The sequence below is a fragment of the Siphateles boraxobius genome, unplaced genomic scaffold (assembly GCF_051911475.1).
Source record: "Siphateles boraxobius isolate OS27281-9 unplaced genomic scaffold, OSU_SipBor_1 35, whole genome shotgun sequence".
In the NCBI taxonomy this organism is placed as follows: Eukaryota; Metazoa; Chordata; class Actinopteri; order Cypriniformes; family Leuciscidae; genus Siphateles; species Siphateles boraxobius.
The window spans coordinates 15,285,492-15,304,520 of record NW_027508975.1 but is presented as its reverse complement, the minus strand read 5'-3'; the positions used below and the strand labels follow the sequence as shown (position 1 = coordinate 15,304,520).

The 19,029-nt window shown below is 37.6% G+C and overlaps 1 protein-coding gene across 1 annotated transcript in view; it reads left to right on the top strand.

The window, feature by feature from the left end:
* The first annotated feature begins 1,058 nt into the window (after positions 1-1,058).
* Positions 1,059-19,029, top strand: part of kcng2 (potassium voltage-gated channel, subfamily G, member 2) — a 68,872-nt gene continuing 50,901 nt past the window's right edge. Inside the window, exons 1-2 of the mRNA XM_077196539.1 lie at positions 1,059-1,253; positions 9,381-10,261. Coding sequence (XP_077052654.1) covers positions 9,458-10,261 — 804 coding nt within the window. The 5' untranslated portion in view covers positions 1,059-1,253; positions 9,381-9,457. The remainder of the gene's footprint in view (positions 1,254-9,380; positions 10,262-19,029) is intronic.

Here is a 19,029-nt window from a genome sequence, read left to right as displayed (position 1 = left end):
CATTATTTCATTCTTTAAGTACATTGCAGGAGCCAAATGTTTATTAACTGTGCCTTTGTGTCTGTCATTAAAGGTGCTATAAGGGATGTTTTAAAATTATTAAAATGTCCCTAGGTCTCTTTATTCTCAGGTAATTTATAGCCAAATGGATACAATTCAAAATCCAATACAGCACATAAGTCAATACAACGTTTAGATCATGAGGCCTTAATCAGGAAATGTTACGAGGTGTCATGACAAAAATTTGACGAAAAAAGAAAGATGTGAACCTGAGGGGACAAATTTATATTACTGGCCATTGACAGTCTGTGACTGTCATAGAAGAATCGACTTCTCTGTCTCCCCTCAGTGGTCAGACTGTGTCCATTTCAGAAGATCGGACTCACAGAAAAATATGAGAGAGTGACTGAGATTTTATATGCTCTAATATTCATGTTTTCTAATGTATGCAATATAATGGATATATGTTTTTTCCAAACCATTTTGGTCAAAACCCGTCTAGTTGAGCTGCTCAATTCACATTATTTGTTTACAGTAGGCTATACAATATGTACAATTACCATTTATTTCAATATTAGGCTATATAGATTACATTTTTGTTATTATTTATAAAATGTATATTATAATTATATAATTAGCCTATATGCTTCTATTTATTGATGAATTACCTACACGCCCATGAGAACTGCTAAAATCTACACCAATGAGGTGGTGTGTGTGTAATTAGCCCACAAAACGAGTGACACAAAAAGTTAAATAACTAGGGCTAATGTTTTGAAACTCGATGGAAAGAGCTCCTCTACATCCCGTCCACATTCACGCGCTAATGAGCTGTTCAGCAGGATGGGTTATAATGTGGATAGCTTAATTAGTAAACTCGTAAAATTCGAGAGAGAGAGAGACAGAGAGAGAGAGAGAGAGAGAGAGAGTGTGTGTGTTTTAACGTATTTCTGCATGGTAATGCTCTGTTATTACTAAGCAAGCAGACTCGGGGTGAGATGGGGACTCGAGTGTGCGCGTGAGAGCAGCAGTAACACCCATTAGCAGATCCGGTGTTCAGACACGAAGACTGAGGAACTTTAGCAGTTGTGGAGGAGCTATGAGCTGGAGTCAGTCTGATGCTGGAATAAATCCTTCCAGCAATACGGATAAAGGAATAAAAGTAGTCTAAATGTGCAAATGCATCGCAGCACAACTTACATGTCCAAGCTGAAAATGAGCAGGGCAGCGCAAAATCAATGGGCTTAAAACGGGTAAGTCGACTGTTCATTTTGTATTTTTTTCGAGTTTGTATTTGTTTGCAATAAGTCAGTTCATATCTGCGGCTCTTGTATGTTTGTTTCTGTGTGCGTTATCGCAATAGCAGTTAAATAAAGCACAGCTTATCCAAAGCGTGTGCGGTGCTCTTCTGACTTCCAAAACGATATGTTTGTAAATCGCTTGGTTTTAATACAAAACCTACATTTCATATCTACTTCGTTTCATTAGTATTACACTCCTCTGTTTCTCTGTAGATGATATTATAATACAATACGGAATAGATGAGTTTGCGATTTCAGGCAAATCAAGATGGCAAACTATAAAGTTACATAACTGAGAATAAATATTAATTTAAAAGCTATATTTAATAAAAACATGGCTTCATTTTACCAGCACATTGATGAATCCATTTCATATCAGCTGTTGCAAAACAATATGATTAGATTTTTTTAAAGCTGCAAACTAAAACCAGGATGACTAAAACTGTGAGTTTTAATGGCCACTCTATATTTTAATATGATTGTATTATAATGCGTTCCAAATTAGTACTTGTACATTTAAGTAACTAGTTAGGGTTGTCACGAAACTTTTACATCATATATTTATATTCATATAGGCTATATATTCATAAATATCACTGTTAGCCTATATTATAAATGCCCAGCAAAATACAAGTTAAAAGAAAACTTAATTAGATGGTTGTGGACAACTGTAATTCATTTCAATGTGTGTTTGATCAAGAAAAGAGTGAGGTGATATGCAAGCCACTGACCTATTATTGAAGTGACATAATTAACATGTTTATTTTGGTGGAATGTATGGATAGTATAAGTCCTTTGGATATTTAATGGTACATTTATCATTTGGGTGAGTTGGTGACACAATAGATTGCCATGTAACTCATGAGTTAAAGTACATTTGGTACAATGGCTATTAACACAGTCTTTTAAGCATAAAAAACGTAATAAATATGTCTGTTTGAAGTATGTCTGAAAATAATTTAAAATAATTAACCTGTGACTGACATGCATAAATGTGATCTCTATAGATAGTGTGTGTATTAAAGTCTTGAAAGATAAAAAGAAGGCTATACTTACTTTTTCTTGTCACATAAAACTTCTCGACAGTCTCTTGGTTTTCTGTCCAACTTAAATTCATTTTAAATGTGTTTTTAATACTGAGAATCTGACAGTTTTGTCTGTATTACTACCCCAAACCTGCCGCAGTTATCCAGCCATCATTTATTTAAGTGACTCAATTTGTAGTGTCTGAATTGACACTTTAATCTGAGTATGATGTGCGCACCTTTTTTTCTTCATTTCTTTTCCAAGCTATGGAGTTGTATATCCTGGTCCTCTCTCTAGCAACACTTTGGTCATTGGTTTCATTCCCAGGGAATTAACTGATAAATATCAACATAAGTTTGTTTGTATAAAAGAATCTTGCAAATGCCTAATTTGATTAATTTTAATGAACACTTACGTAAAACCAAAAAATCGCAATATTAAAGTTAACATATTAAAATAGAATTCATTTTAATTCTTAATATTAATAAAAAAAATGAATTATATGTTTTTGGTTTGAAACAGCGCAGTTAATCTGTGTGTTTTGTTGAATGAGAGGATTTGCAATTTTATCATAAACTTTAAGGGTTGCCTAGCAGCGTAATCCATCGCTGGAAACATAAAAATTGACAGTAAAATAATCCACTTATTGTCTTCCGATTCGTTTTACAGCACAGCGGCGTGAATAACGTCGCCATCTATTAAGAACAAGCACAAATACATATTGATTCATGAGTGCCTTAATCAGTCTCTACCTCTAAGTGCCGTAGCAGAAATCTCCCCATCATCACTATTGAATTTCATCTTCCGCGGGAGACACACAGCACAGCACCGCAACACTCATCATCAGCACCATCACTCATACAGGCTGCTGTACGCCGTTCCTTTTCATCTTTCACCACCCCATAGGACCTCAGCTGTCTGTCTGTGCTGGAGAGTTTGTGTGGCTGTGCTTTAATATGTCTTTACGGGGACCTTGATGAAGTAGTTCACAAAAAGGAAATCAATGTTACAGGCATCTTAGAATGGATCTGTGCCGATTGCTAATTGTGATGACAGTCTCCAAGGCTGGAGCAGATTAACGCAAAAGCTGCAGTCTAGGGGTCTACGTGATCAGGGGGCCTCTGTTCAGCGGTTTTTACAAATATTTTATTATGAATCTATTTCTATAGTACTAGTAGCCTAATTACAGTAGTTACTGGTTGGAGGTTTTAAAATAACAGGCAATTGACGAGCGCACAGCGCACATGACGGATTTTAGGGATAGTTTTCATGTCACATTTAAAAACGCCTTTCTCCTTATTTTCAAAATGCTCGGGCTGGCAAGCTTACGATATGTCTCAATATCACAAAGAGGAAGTTTCAGCAAAAGATTAATGGATGTACAGCACCGAAAAGTGGAACGCTCGTTTTCTAACCTACCGCTTGTCAAGAACAGGTAGGCCTAATCAGACAATGCCCAATGCCCCTAGATTTGAGCGCTGTCAATCACTGCATTGTTCGATGCCCATTGTTGCCTGTAAATTTGCCAATGCTCAACACAATTGGTTCAGAGCCCTGTCAATGCTTTGGCAATGTAAAGACTTTTTACCATGCCAATAAAGCTACTTGAATCTGAATTTGTCAATCACTGATCGATTTGCTGAGTTTTTCAAACAGGAGAGACCACAGACCAGATCTTGTGTCAATATTCTGATTATATACATGTGACTGATCAAGCTATAAACTAGTATGATGACGAGTAACAAAATGCTTTCTCTGTGTCCAGATTTGACGGTAAATGATGTTGAAACTGACACTTCAAATTAACTTAACAAATTAACAAAAAACAAAAACAATCTCAAGTTTGACAAAAAGTAGTCTCTAATAATGTATAAATATAAGCTATAAATATAATCCAAATGCAAAACCTAATACAATTAAATTATTATGTCTGAAAGCAATGTACAAAGCCATGTATATACAGTATATATATATTTATATAGGGCTATACAGTTATCTAGTGGTTACTTTTTGGCATTAAATGATTCATAATTTTGAGTTAAATATTGGTAGGCTACTGTAAAATCCTTATATAGACAGTACTTATTTCTGTTTTCCCCTATTAAAAACCAGAGATTGAATCGCCTCACTCAAATAGCCATTAGCCTATTAGTGATATTTATTTTTATCACTAATTAGTGATTAGTAATATTTAAGATGATTGTCATGCCCATGTGTTTGTATTGGGTATGCGTGTGCAATCATCACACTCTGCAAAAACACATTTCTGGGACTTGGCACAATACCCTTCCTAATAAAAAAAAAATATATATTATATGCCACTACTATATTATTCGCATAAGTCTCCTAACACAGGTTTGATCATTCAATAGCATTTGTGCACCGAAAGTGAAAGTGATGTATAGTTGAGTGTGACGAAAAAAGAGTGGTCACAGTCACAGAAGACGCATTTGAAACGCGTGATAATACCAGGTGTAACGGTAACGAGTCTTGGCCGACCACTTGTGATCGGATCACCGAAAACGCATCTTTCCTAGTGGAAACAGGCTCTATCACACTCACTCGATTTCCGGGATATAATTTGGGGGGTGGGGGGCATCCAAGGTCTTTAACCATCGTTCACACAGACCATCTTCAAAACCAACTTCTTACTTCAATACAGACCCACAGGACTAAAGGAATAGACTGGAAAGGGAAAGAAAGAAAGAAAGAAAGAAAGAAAGAAAGAAAGAAAGAAATAGCAGATATACAGCTCTGCCCACACTGTCTCAGTGTGAACACCCTCTTACACTCTTTGCCTTTAGGGAATTTCATCTCAATGGTTTATGTTTTCACTTGCATGTATGTGTGTGCAAGTTTTCATATTATACACTACAATAGATCTGTATAAAAATTCAGGGTTTGTAAGATTTCTTAAATGTTTTTTTAAAGTCTCTTATTCTCACTACATTAGGTTGATCGAGAAGACAGTAAAAACAGTGACATTGCAAAACATGTATTTAACATGTAAAATAACTGTTTCCTATTGTAATATATTTTAAAAAATGCATTTTATTTGCATTTTTATTCCTGTGATGGCAAAGCTGAATTTTCAGCAGCCATTACTCCCCTGCAAACAGTTGGACGTTTAATGACTGTTGAAAAGACGTCCTTCCGACACGTCCCGTCATGAACGGACGTCTTTGACGTTATCTGTTCTGTGTTACATATTTTTACCGATTTATGCCGTTTTATGAGACATAACTGATCACAGAATGGTCCTCAGAGGCCACCACAGTTTGAGTTTTGTGTTTGAGCGCTAGTTGCCATAAAGAAGTGAAAACTCCTTCAGACATTCTCTCTGTTTTTGGCCTCTCTGTTACCCCCTATAATTCACTTCGCTTTAATAAAGCAGTGTCCTCAGCACTTCCAGCTGAACCAGAAAAACGCCACTTCTGTGAAGTTGTACCATTTTTATGGACTTATAGTGTATGCCACTCTATAAAGCAATAATATTTATATTACTATAATACTATACTACAATACAATACTGTTCAAATAGTTTGGGATCTGTCATTTTGCTTTGTTTGGTACTTCTTTCACTTGATGAAAGTCACCTCATGTTGTAAAGATCTGTCATTCATCTACATTGCTTTACTTTACTCAATCGCATTGAGTAAAAATCCTTCATCATCGTTACATGTAGCTTCCTAGTGTCATCTTTGGACAAGAGAAAAGTCTGCCTCATTTGCATTTTTCAAAATGCCTTGGTGCCTACTTCAACTGGCACATTATGTGCAGTTTGAGCTCATTCACAGTATGAGCTTCATGCAGGAAATGCTGGGTCATTTATTGACTCATGGATTGAGCAGTAACACATGGCATGTTTCAATTAGACACTGATTCATTTGGATTGACAGAGGCCTCGGTGCTGAGGCAACATGTTGAAAAATAAAATTAAAGCTCAGACGGGGCAGAAGCTGTATCATGTATGACATTCGAAAGTTTCTTTAATTGCTTCTTATATCATAACTTAGAGGAGTCACTCTAAAAAAGATTTCATTTATAATATAAATTAAGTTAAAATTGGGATTGAAATAAAAACTTGATTTGATTTAAGTGAGCTTTAAAATTCTGCCTGCTGCTTTTTGAAGTTCAGTAATATTCACTATGATAGCACCAATCTTTCATTATTCATTTCTGACGTCTTAATAAATATAATGAGGGAGACGACAGTCTGAGATTCATTTCTGCTCAGATAAGCTGTTTGAATACATCATGCTTTAATTTAAAAAAAGACTGACTAGCCTTTGTGAGACCGATGGCTTTTTCCCAGAATTACAGGTTGAATCCTCTGGCGTGAGAAGGTTTGTTTCATAAATCTCTTATTGCAGTTGCACTAATTATACCCATGTTCGTTTGAGCGCATTGGACCTTACTCTACCATTGTGTAGAGAACATGGCTCATTTAGGAACTTACCCATGAATAGAAAAGAAAACATCATAATTAATTCCTCTGCTTTGGGATTCAACTTGTGTTGTGACATGAATTTACTGCATCCTGAGACTCGTGAGCAATTACGACTTCTAAAGCCATGGGACTGATGGAAGAACCTATATTCACTACTGTTTGAAAAAAAAAATGCAAATATAGTCAGGAGAATGTGATGTATAAGGAGACAAAGACGACAAATATATTAGTGTGAATATGAATTGTGATGTTTGAAAACCTCTATGCGTTCATTACATATGTTTGAGTATTTTTGCCCTTGAGACAGTCAACGTGCTAAAGCTACTTCTGCTATTCTTAATCCAGAGTTCATGGAATGATGGAAAGGCTAAATTCTGCACCCGTGCAAAAGTGTACTCATTTTTACTCAAAATCTTCAGCAGGGCAGAGACAACTTAGAGAGACTTTATTCCATATTAATTGCAATTAAAATGAAAATGTATTATAGTTTAAATGTGTTTTAAATGTATTTAGCTGAAAGTGTTTTTTATGTAAGACTTAAGAACATTTTTGTATGACATTTTATATATGTTTCTATTGTCATTGTAAAATGGTTAAGCTGAACGTACTGACAATAATTTATGGTCAACTAAAATATAGTTTTAATGTAATTTATTTTGAAAACTGTATGTCATGTATTGAAATATATTTGTAGTAATGAATCAATTTAGTACATTTTAGAAACATTAACTTTAAGGCCTGGTTTTACAGATAAGGCTTAGATTAAGGCAGGAGTTGGCCTTTTAATTAGGGAATTTAAGTAGCTTTTATAAACGTGCCCTATAGAGAAAAAAAAACATTACTGGCGTGCATCTTGAGACAAAACATCGGCACTGACATATTTTAATATATGTCAGTACAAGTTGCTTTCAGTTATGGTAAAACAAGCTCAAACATACATTTTAGTCTGGGACTAGGCTTATGACTTGTCTGTGAAAATGTAATAGTGAATTGGGCATAAATAACACACAATAGTTACACTTATAATCAAATACATGTACATTAGTATGTTAGTCAACACATTAAAATAAGTGTACTTTGTTAAAACATGATAAAAGATTATTAAAACAGTGATTTAAAATTTACTTTAAAGTAAAACTTTTAAATTGACAGTCAAAGTTTTGTCAAAGACATAATTCTTAAGTGTGTTAAGAAACAGTCATGAAAGTGTATTCTTATATATTTATACAGGTGTAAGCTTAAAGATTTAAAGTACACTACAAGTGCACATACAATACAGGGTGCTAATTGTGGCTGTCATTATTGTTACTGAATAATGATTAATTTTATAATGATCCTCACAAAGCTTTTATATGGCTTCAGAAGACATGGAATATACCTCAAACAAATGGTTCTTTTGTGTCCATTTTTGAAGCTTGAAAGGACTAGTCCATATTATTGTAATTACACAGGTAAAAATAACAACCAGATCTATTCCTTTAAGACACAACACAATGGAAGTTGTGCAAAGTCCCCTTGTGTTATATCTAGCTCTGATTGTGTTGTCTCATTATGTTGTTGTTTTTGTGGCTTAAAGGGTCTGCAGGGGTAATTTTAAACATTAAAGGGGACATTAAACATCTAAAAAAATAATAGTGTTAAACAGGAAAGTGATGATCAATGATGCGAACAGAATTCAATTCTGCTGTAAAGACAATAGTATTATTATTTAGCTGAAGTCAGTTCTGTGTTGATTCAGTTCAGAAGAAAATAGTGCATTATTCACTGTGAGTTCAATGTTGACTCAGTTCAATAACAGTGTAATAACAGTGCAAAATTCACCAATTATGAAACAAATTCGAATCAGCTATAAAGCAGCACTGAAATAGTGTTGTCATCATCCAGCTCAATTCAGTTCAAGTTTTGTTCTCATCTAATAGCGTCAGTTCAGTCAAAACAATAATATTATTAAATATTTTGTGTTCCCAACTAAGCAAGCCAATGGCGACAGTCACAAAGAACTCAAACTCCATCAGGTGACAGAAATGTTTCTAACTCAGACATTCAGGGAAAAAGTTTAAATAACTGAAATACTGAAAGAGTTATCAAAGCTTGGCTGGCAGTAGAAGCACATTTATTTATTTAATTATTTTAAATAGGTTCTACATGACAAGAGAAAATAGAAAAAAACACCCATAATGCATTTTTCTTCCTTTCTGTCACTCCGACTGTCCAAGGGCGGGAATATAAAAATGCAGATGTCCAATCTGTAGTTTTAACAAAAGCCCCGTAGCTGTCAAAAAGACACATTTTGTGTCATCTGGTGGATATTTGCTGACAATTAATAGGGATATCTGGGTGCAGATAACATGAAGAAAAAGTGCACATTATTCATTCACATAGCAATATTGCAACAATACAAAACTGTTTGAAAATCGGTAAACTTAATTATGTGCAGTGTACAAGGGATTTTTTCCTTTTGTGTTGTGGAGTATTTCCAGTGTGTTTTGGATACATCTTGACCAAAGAATGTGTTGGTGTTGTGCCCATTGTGTTTGCACACTTGAGCAGGAACTATAGTGTCTTCATTATTGATATATGCCTCTTTTATCTCTCTCTCAAAGCTCCGCCATGATGACTACTGTGACCTGGTAGACTGTGTATTTGTGGAGTGTACGAACTGCTCAGCCACGTGGCAGAGATGTACCAAGAGGTGGCTTTCCTAGCAGGCAGTACTGATCATCAGTTTACCTCCTTCCACTTTAAAACTTTGGAGAACCCCCATGAAATCAGCAGCAAAAAGGGTGTGTTCTACAAACGCGTGCAAATTCAGCGCAAGCCCAGCGGACAAGAGGACGAGGTTCACCGGAATCGAGGGGCTGGAGCAGATGAGGGTGTTTTAGCTGACCGTACTGCCATCATCAATGTGGGCGGCATCCGTTATCGCATACCATGGTCCACTCTTGAGGAGTTCCCACTGACGCGCCTGGGGAAGTTACGTAGCTGCAGCAATGCCGAGGAAATCCTCGACCTATGTGATGACTATGACGCCCACTGCAATGAGTTCTTCTTCGACCGAAGCCCCAGCGCCTTCCGCTCCATTGTTACGTTCCTGGCGGCCGGGAAACTCCGTCTTCTGCGGGAGATGTGCGCACTGTCCTTTCAGGAGGAGCTGTTGTATTGGGGTGTGGAGGAGGCCAGCCTGGAGTGGTGTTGCTTGAGAAAACTGCGTCTTCGGCAGGAGGAGCAACGGCAGAGACTCCGGCAGGAGGAGGAGGAGGTCGAGCTGACCTCACCCCAGTCGTATGAGGAGGTGCCGGGTGTCGGGGTCCCAGAGGAGGGTCGTCTGGCGGGGTGCATGCACAGCCTTAGAGACATGGTGGAGAACCCTCACTCTGGGATTCCTGGGAAGATCTTTGCCTGCCTCTCGGTGGTGTTTGTGGCCATCACGGCAGTTACACTGTGTGTCAGCACAATGCCTGACATGAGGGAGGAGGAGGAGAGGGTGAGTGAATGTACACTTACATGATCCAGACTAGGGCTTGTGTGACTCTAATCACACTGGAAAAAATAGCTTTCTTAATTCTTCAGTATTTTTGTTGAGTTTTCCAGTTATTTAAACATCCTTCAAAATATTTTCAGGGAATACATATTGATTTTTGTATTTTTGGCTTAAAGGGATACTCCAGAATAACACAAACAAAGATTTTCAGAAAAGTCCATATAATGCAAGTGAATAGATCCCTCAAAGTTCAGGCTTCAAAAAACACACAAAGTGAACATGACTAATCCATACGTCCCTCCCCAGTTTGTGAACCAATGTCTACTGAAGCTAAATAATAGCTACTATAACAATAAACTTGTATATATATATATATATATATATACATTTGCTTGTCATGAATGTCAGCATGTTGTGAAGCACATTCACATTACCCTTCTCAAAATGCTGATGACAGCGTTTGACAGTTGACTGGAAGTGTGTGTTTTTTTAAAGGGATAGTTCCCCCCAAAATTAAAATTCTGTCAGTATTTACTCACCCTCATGTTGTTCCAACCTTCTAAGACCTTTGTTCATCTTCGGAATGCGAATTAAGATATTTTTGATGAAATGAAAAAAGATTAAAGACATCGTTAAAATAAGTCCAAGTTACTACAGTGGCTCAATCTTAAATTTATCAAACGACGAGAATACTTTTTGTGCGCAAAAAAAAAAAAACACTATTGGCCGATGCTGGTCATGTGGGTGATTCGTGTGACGTACAACAACAGAAGCTTACGCTATTATACTAGTGAACTGACTCGAGGCCCACTGAGAAGGAAATGAATAGTTGAAACAAAGTCGTTATTTTTGGGGTTTTTCCGCACAAAAAGTATTCTCGTCGATTATTGGGTGAACTATCCCTTTAAGCATCATATTGGGAGAACCCATACACTTGCATTATATGGACTCACAGAGATGGATTATTTTTTCCAAAAATCTTCATCATGAAAAAAAGTAATTTTCATCTGGGACAGCATGAGGGTGAGTAAATGAAAAAAAAAATCATTTCTGGGTGGACTATACCTTTTAAATGTCTAAATTGAGTTAAGTGTGGGGTCTTATGCATTTTTTATTCTTAAATGACATATGTGGTTGTAAGGATTTTTATTTATTTTTTTTACTGTGAAATAAGACTGTGATTGTGAAAAAGATTATTCTGCTGTGTAATTATCTAATGTAAATATCTTACCAGGCAACATCAGCGGTCTGACAGTAAGTTTTTTTTTGTGTGTGTGTGTGTCTGTGTGTGTGTCTAAACAGTCTAAATAGAAGTTAGGACGCCATAAAGATATATTATATAGATGATATATTAAAATAGTTACACTATATTTTGTTACACTTTTTGTTGGTTAAAAGCTCCAATACTGATTCATTGCTTGGAAAATGAACAACCAGTACATTCTTAAAAAAATTAATTTTGTGTTCTATGCAAGAAGGAAAATCAAATGGATTTGGAATGGCATGATGCCTGGATGTTCATTAATGGGTGAACTAGAGTCTCAGTAGCTAGACTATGTACTGTAGAAGGATTTTTTTTTTTGACAGAAACAGTCATGACAGCTTGGGGGACAGCATCTCAAGTCCAGGGCCCGATCTCATGAATACCAAATTAGCCATATTCCACAGAACTATTGTAAAAGTCTGGCAGCTGTTCCTCTATCACTAACACACATGTGTTTACTCTCTCACTCACTCACACACGCCAACACTCATTCACACAACTTTGTTTCATTGTATTCCTGAGGACACCTCAGTGACTTATTGTTTAAAGCTAACTATAATTACTATTGACCAAATCAACGCCTAAAACACTAACATTTCAGACTTTTCTTTATTTTTGAATCAGTTTAGCAATTGAAAGCATCTCCAATGAGAGTTTTTGTCACTTTCAGGGACTATCAAGTCAAGTCAAGTCAAGTCAAGTCATCCTCATTTATATAGCGCTTTTAACAATGTAGATTGTTTCAAAGCAGCTTTACAGAGATAAACATATAATTTAAAGTAACAGAGATTGGTTTGGTTTTATAGTGGTTGTTGAAAAATGTTTTTTCCAGCTAAAGTTAGTTTTGATTGATTCACTTCCGTCTAAATTATCATTTGTTATTAAATTAGGGGCCGCTAAGACGACACCGTTCTCTCTAAACAGACTTTAAACGTGAACCTCTGATAGACGGTGATGGTGTTCACATACGCATTAAGAATTGAATCTATAGTTATGTGCGTTTGAATATATGTGCGCAGGTTTGTAATTCCTTACAAACCATGCCTAAACAAACTACTTATCTTGTCTATAAATTTTGATGCAGAATTTTATTTTATCTTATCACTTTGGGTAGGTACGCGAACCGAAAAATTCCACAACACTTTATCTGTAGAGTGGTATAGGGATCCTCCATAGGGAGAGGCTAGTTGGCACTTCAGCACTGCATTGTCATCAGGTCCAGGCGAAAGTCCTTCGTCAGATCTGGAAACGGCCTGGATCCGGCAGGCTGCGGGAAAACCTCGGGATAAACAAAGACACTAAAATTAGCGTAGATGCCATTCTTCTTATGATGTAACGAGTACATCAGGATTTAAGGGAAGTGTTCCCAGTTCCGGCTGACCTAATCTAAGCAGCCTAATATTGAATTATAGAAGTCTATAGAGTGTTATGCGGATGCTAGGTCAAAGAGATGTGTTTTTAGTCTAGCTTTGAACTGACAGACTGTGTCTGCTTCCCGGACAATGTTAGGAAGATTGTTCCAAAGTTTTGGTGCTAAATAGGAAAAGGATCTACCGCCAGCAGTCGATTTAGATATTCTAGGTATTATCAACTGGCCAGAACTTTGAGATCGCAATAGACGTGAAGGACTATAATGCGTTAAGAGCTCGCTCAAGTACTGGGGAGCTAAACCATTTAGTGCTTTGTAAGTAATCAGCAATATTTTAAAATTTATACGATGTTTAATAGGGAGCCAATGCAGTGTTGACAGAACCGGGCTAATATGGTCGTACTTCCTGGTTCTGGTAAGAACTCTAGCGGCTGCGTTTTGAACTAGCTGTATTTTGTTTATTAAGCATGCAGGGCAACCACCCAGTAGAGCATTACAATAATCTAGCCTTGATGTCATGAACGCATGAACTAGTTGTTCCGCATTTGTCAATGAGAGCATATGACGTAATTTAGATACATTTTTAAGATGGAAAAATTCGGTTTTACAGACACTTAGACACGTGACTTTCAAATGAAAGATTGGTATCAAAGAGCACACCCAGGTTCCTAACTGACAACGAAGACTTAACAGAGCAGCCATCAAGTGTTAGACGGTATTCTAGGTTATTACGTGTGGAAGTTTTTTGTCCAATAATTAGAATCTCTGTTTTTTCAGAATTTAGTAGTAGGAAGTTACTAGTCATCCAATTTTTTATATCAACTATGCATTCCGATAATTTTGTGAATTGGAGAGTTTCGTTAGGTTTGGAAGAAATATAGAGCTGAGTATCATCAGCATAACAGTGAAAGCTAATTCCATGTTTCCTAATGATATCTCCTAAAGATAGCATGTACAGAGTGAACAGCAGCGGTCCTAGTACTGAGCCTTGTGGTACGCCATACTGAACTCGTGATCGATAAGACATCTCTTCATTTACTGCTACAAACTGATAGCGGTCAGATAAATATGATTTAAATCATGCTAATGCAATTCCACTAATTCCAACATAGTTTTCTAGTCTATATAAGAGAATGTTGTGGTCAATGGTGTCAAATGCAGCACTAAGATCAAGTAACACTAATAGAGAGATACAACCACGATCGGATGATAAGAGCAAATCATTTGTGACTCTAATGAGAGCTGTCTCAGTGCTATGGTGCGGTCTAAATCCTCACTGGAAATCCTCGCAGATACCATTTCTTTCAAGAAAGGAACACAGTTGTGAGGATACTGCCTTTTCTAGTATCTTTGACAGAAAAGGTAGATTTGAGATCGGCCTGTAATTGACTATTTCTGTAGGATCAAGTTGCGTTTTTTTAAAAAGCGGTTTAATCATAGCCAGCTTAAAGGTTTTTGGTACGTATCCTAGAGACAAAGACGAATTAATGATGTTAAGAAGAGGATCTATGACTTCTGGAAGCATCTCTTTCAGTAGTTTAGCCTAGTCGGTATAGGGTCTAACATACATGTTGTCGATTTAGATGAATTAACGAGTTTGCAAAATTCTTCCTCTCCTATGGCAACAAATGAATCAAATTTTACCTCAGGGAGACTATAATGCACTCCCTGAGGTGATGTTGTAGTAGACGGTTGCATAGTTATAATTTTGTCCCTAATATTATCAATCTTATAAGTGAAGAAGTTCATAAAGTCATTAGTGCTGTGTTTCTTGGAAACTTCTGGCCTTGAAGCTTTCTTTTTCGTTAGTGTAGCCACTTTTTCAAATAAATACCTTGGATTATGTTTATTTTCTTTTAATAGGGTTGAAAAATAAGCAGATCTAGCAGCTTTTAAAGCCTCTCTGTAAGCAATCGAGCTCTCCTAACATGAAATCCGAAATACCTCTAGTTTTGTTTTCTTCCAGTTGCGCTCCATTTTTCTGGCTGCTCTCTTAAGGGCCCGGGTGTGCCCGTTGTACCACGGTGTTGGATTATTTTCTTTAATCTTCTTTAAGCGCAACGGAGCAACTGTGTCTAAAGTGCTGGAAAGGAGAGAGTTAAAAGTTTCTGTTGCAATATCAAGTTGTTCTAAGCTATCTGGGATGCTGAGACGATGAAACTGATAAGGAAGATTATTGATAACGCAATCTTTAGTGGCAGAAGTGATAGATCTAACATACTTGTAACACGGAGTTGGCTTTGCAGCCTTGGCCAAATGTAATTTACATGAGACTAGATAATGATCTGAGATGTCGTCGCTCTGCTGCAGAATTTCAACAGCATCATCATTGATTCCATGTGATAATATTAGATCTAGAGTATGATTACGACAGTGAGTAGGTCCTGACACGTGTTGTCTAACTCCAATAGAGTTAAGAATGTCTTTAAATGCCAATCCCATTGCATCTTTTCCATTATCTACATGTATATTAAAATCACCAACAATTAGGACTTTATCTGCAGTCAATACTAATTCTGATAGAAAGTCAGCAAATTCTTTGATAAAATCTTTATGGTGCCCTGGTGGCCTGTATACAGTTGCCAGCAGAATTCTCAAACTTGATTTATCGTTTACATTATATATTTTTACATTAAGCACCAACACTTCAAAAGAAGTATATTTAAAACTAGATTTTTTAGTGGTTTTGAAAATATTACTATAAATTACAGCAACACCTCCCCCTTTGCCTTTCAGGCGCGGTTCGTGTTTATAACAGTAATCATGGGGGGTGGACTCATTTAAAGTAATGTAATCGTCTGGTTTTAGCCAGGTTTCTGTCATACACAGCACATCTAGGTTATAATCTGAAATCATATCATTAACTATGAGCGCTTTTGAAGTAAGGGATCGAATATTCAGCAACCCAAGCTTTATCGTTTGTTCATCTGTATTATATCTATTTTTTATTTGTTGAATATCAATTACATTTTTAACCTTAGATCGGTTTGGACGTTTTTTGGATTTGCAAATTCGGGGAACAGACACAGTCTCTATATGATGATATCTAGGTGAAAGAGGCTCTATGTGATGGGATTTATCTGACCTTGGTGACGCGAGGCCGCTAGCAGACGGTCGGTTTAGCCAGTTTGTCTGCTTCCTGACCTGAGCCCCAGATTGTCATGTTTTGTCTCTAAGACTATGAGCCAAATTACTAGAGAGAAGAGCAGCACCATCCCAGGAGGGATGAATACCATCTCTTTTCAACAGGTCAGGTGTGCCCCAAAAACTTTTCCAATTGTCTATGAATTCTATATTATTTTGCGGACACCACTTAGACAGGCAGCCATTGAGTGATGACAATCTGCTAACTATCTCATCACTCCTTCGAACAGGAAGGGGGCCAGAGCAAATTACAGTGCCTGACATCGTACTTGCGAGTTCAAACACCTCTTTAATATTAATTTTGGTGATCTCCGACTGGCGGAGTCGAACATCATTAGTGGCGACGTGAATAACAATCTCAGAGAATTTACGATTAGCATTAGCCAGCACTTTTAAATTTGCTTTGATGTCAGGCGTTCTGGCTCCCGGCAAACATGTGATGTTGGCTGGTGTCCCTATTTTCACGTTCCGTGTAATAGAATCACCAATTACCAGGGCACAATCAACAGAATTCTCAGTGGGTGTTTCACTGAGTGGGGCAAACCATTTGTTGTGGTAATCGAAACCGAAGAGTGGTTTTTTGATCCGCGACTAGAGCGATCCCTCACTGTCACCCATCTGCCTGGCTGCACAGGTAATAATTCAGCCGAAACCGAATCATGTAAAGAGTTCACTATGCTAGGCGCATCCAAAATAGATTCTAAAGGTCTAGCACACTTACTATCCTCAATTAAAGTTTGGATGCGTGTTTCTAATTCTGAAATCTTCTTCGTCAGCCTGACTGTTTCCTTGCATTTATCACATATAAACCCTATATTGCCGACGGGGAAGGCTATGCTAAACATGTAACATGAAGTGCAGGTGACAATAACAGGACAAGACATTACTCATCGTGTTTGTTGACTGATTCTTACTCACCTGGGTTTTTTATGAACTCGGAGGCGCGGGCGCGCGAGAGAAAAATAAATAAATTACTGAGCGCACGGGTTGTGTGTTAACAGGCTAGCGAGTTACTAGCGTGTTGTGCTAACAATAACGGAAGCTAGCGATGTCAGGTTAATCTGAGATGTTGTCTAAGCTGTATTTAGTAGTATAAACAACTAGAAATGGTAGTAAATGATGGTTCAACACAGAAAGAAATACAAAGCTAATACGAGGCTAAAGGCCTCATTATGCTTCTGCGTCAACTCCACGGCGTAGCTACGCCGTCATTCCTACGGTGTCGTGACCGTTTTATGGTTCTGCGTCAGGTTGAGTCTCATCGCGGTGCATCTGACCAATCACAGCCCTTGTGGTCTGCGTCGCCTCGACGCGTAGTTACAATTTTTTGGAGGTGCACGTCGAGCTACGGCGGAGGGCTTTGCGGCGACGCAGAGGGGTCTTCGGGGGTACGCCGTCGATTCGACGCAGAGGCATAAAACAGGCTTTAGACGGAGCTTACAGCCTCGAAGCAAACAAAACACAGCAGGCAGCTAGGCAGACAGGAGCAATCGATCAGGATCAGGAACAGCAATCGATCAGGGGGACTATCCGAGCCCCTAAAAGAAAACTGAAATTGTAGACTGCTAAACAAAAGTATTTCTTTATTTAGAAAAGATTGAATAGGTTTTAAAAGGTTTGGTCAGATTTTGTAAGCTCCATTTTATGGGAAAAAATCTGGTTTGTATAGTTTGTCCTCAAACTATAGATACAAAGTACACACTAACACACAAAACTTCTAAGGACACATCCTAACATAGATAGTCTCAAATGTTTCTGATTTGAAATACTCTACATAAGCAACAACTCAAATCACAGCTGATTCCAATACAGTTTGGTGTTAGCATCATGCTAAGTTAATGGTCAGCATGTCTCATTTCTGGAATTACACAAAAAATACATAACGCACACAAATACTCTGTAAAATGGCATTTTATTTAGAACTTATGGCAAAAATGTATTTTTACAGTTATGCATGTTACATGTATTTACTACAGTAATATGAGTAAATTATGCATATTTACAACATCTAACACTAAATGTTATTAAATAATATTACTGAGTAGTTATTTATATAATTACACTATAACAATGACACCTTAAAATAAGGTTTAAAACACCTTAAAAAACTTTTTTACAGTATCAATAGTACTAGAATTTGTATAAGTGTATTAAAATACATTTACCGTATAATTATCCCACTTCATCCATCATCTTGGATTTATTTTTCACTCAGCTTGTGGTTCTTAGTTTTTCTTAGTGCATTTTGGGATTGCCTTTCCTATGAAGCATGCAATGCCACATTAGAACTTTAGAGCTTATATCATGATGGAGACTTCTGTTGCTTTAATTCTTTAGTTCTTGAATTACACCTCATCAGTGATGTATCCTGGGTTCATTGGGTGTTTCTGGTCTCACAACATCATACACCCTCGCCCAGGCAACCCTGCCAGGGTTGATCAGAGTATCCACGGATCACCCTGCTTGATTAACAGCCATCTTGTCGTCTTTTCGGTGGCATCTGTGATGCTCTTGACGGCTTTCCTAATGTGCAGTCCTTTCACTCCAAGCATCTTGAGGGCCTTGATGAGTGACTGGCCGACGAATCCTCTGCATCCGACCTTGATGGGATTGCATCGAGTCCTCCACCCCATGTTTCGGCATTCGCAGCCAGCTCCTCGTACTTGGCCCTCTTCCTCTCAAAAGCCTCCTCCATCCGGTCCTCCCAGGGGACAGTCAACTCCAGCAGGACCACTTGCCTTGTTATTTCTGACACCAGGACAATGTCTGGCCTGAGCATAGTCACTGCAATGTTTTCTCGGAATTTGAGCTTCCTCAAAATCGACTTTCAGCTGCCAGTCCTGTGCTGTTGCAAGCAGCCCCCCTGATTGCTTCAGGCACTGGTGTGGCTTCTCCCCGGCTTTAACAAACGTGAAGTTCTGTCTTGCTGGTTGCTGGTGTCTACTGCAGGCGATCCCAGTGCTGATGACCTCTGCAATGATGGGTAGCGCCCAT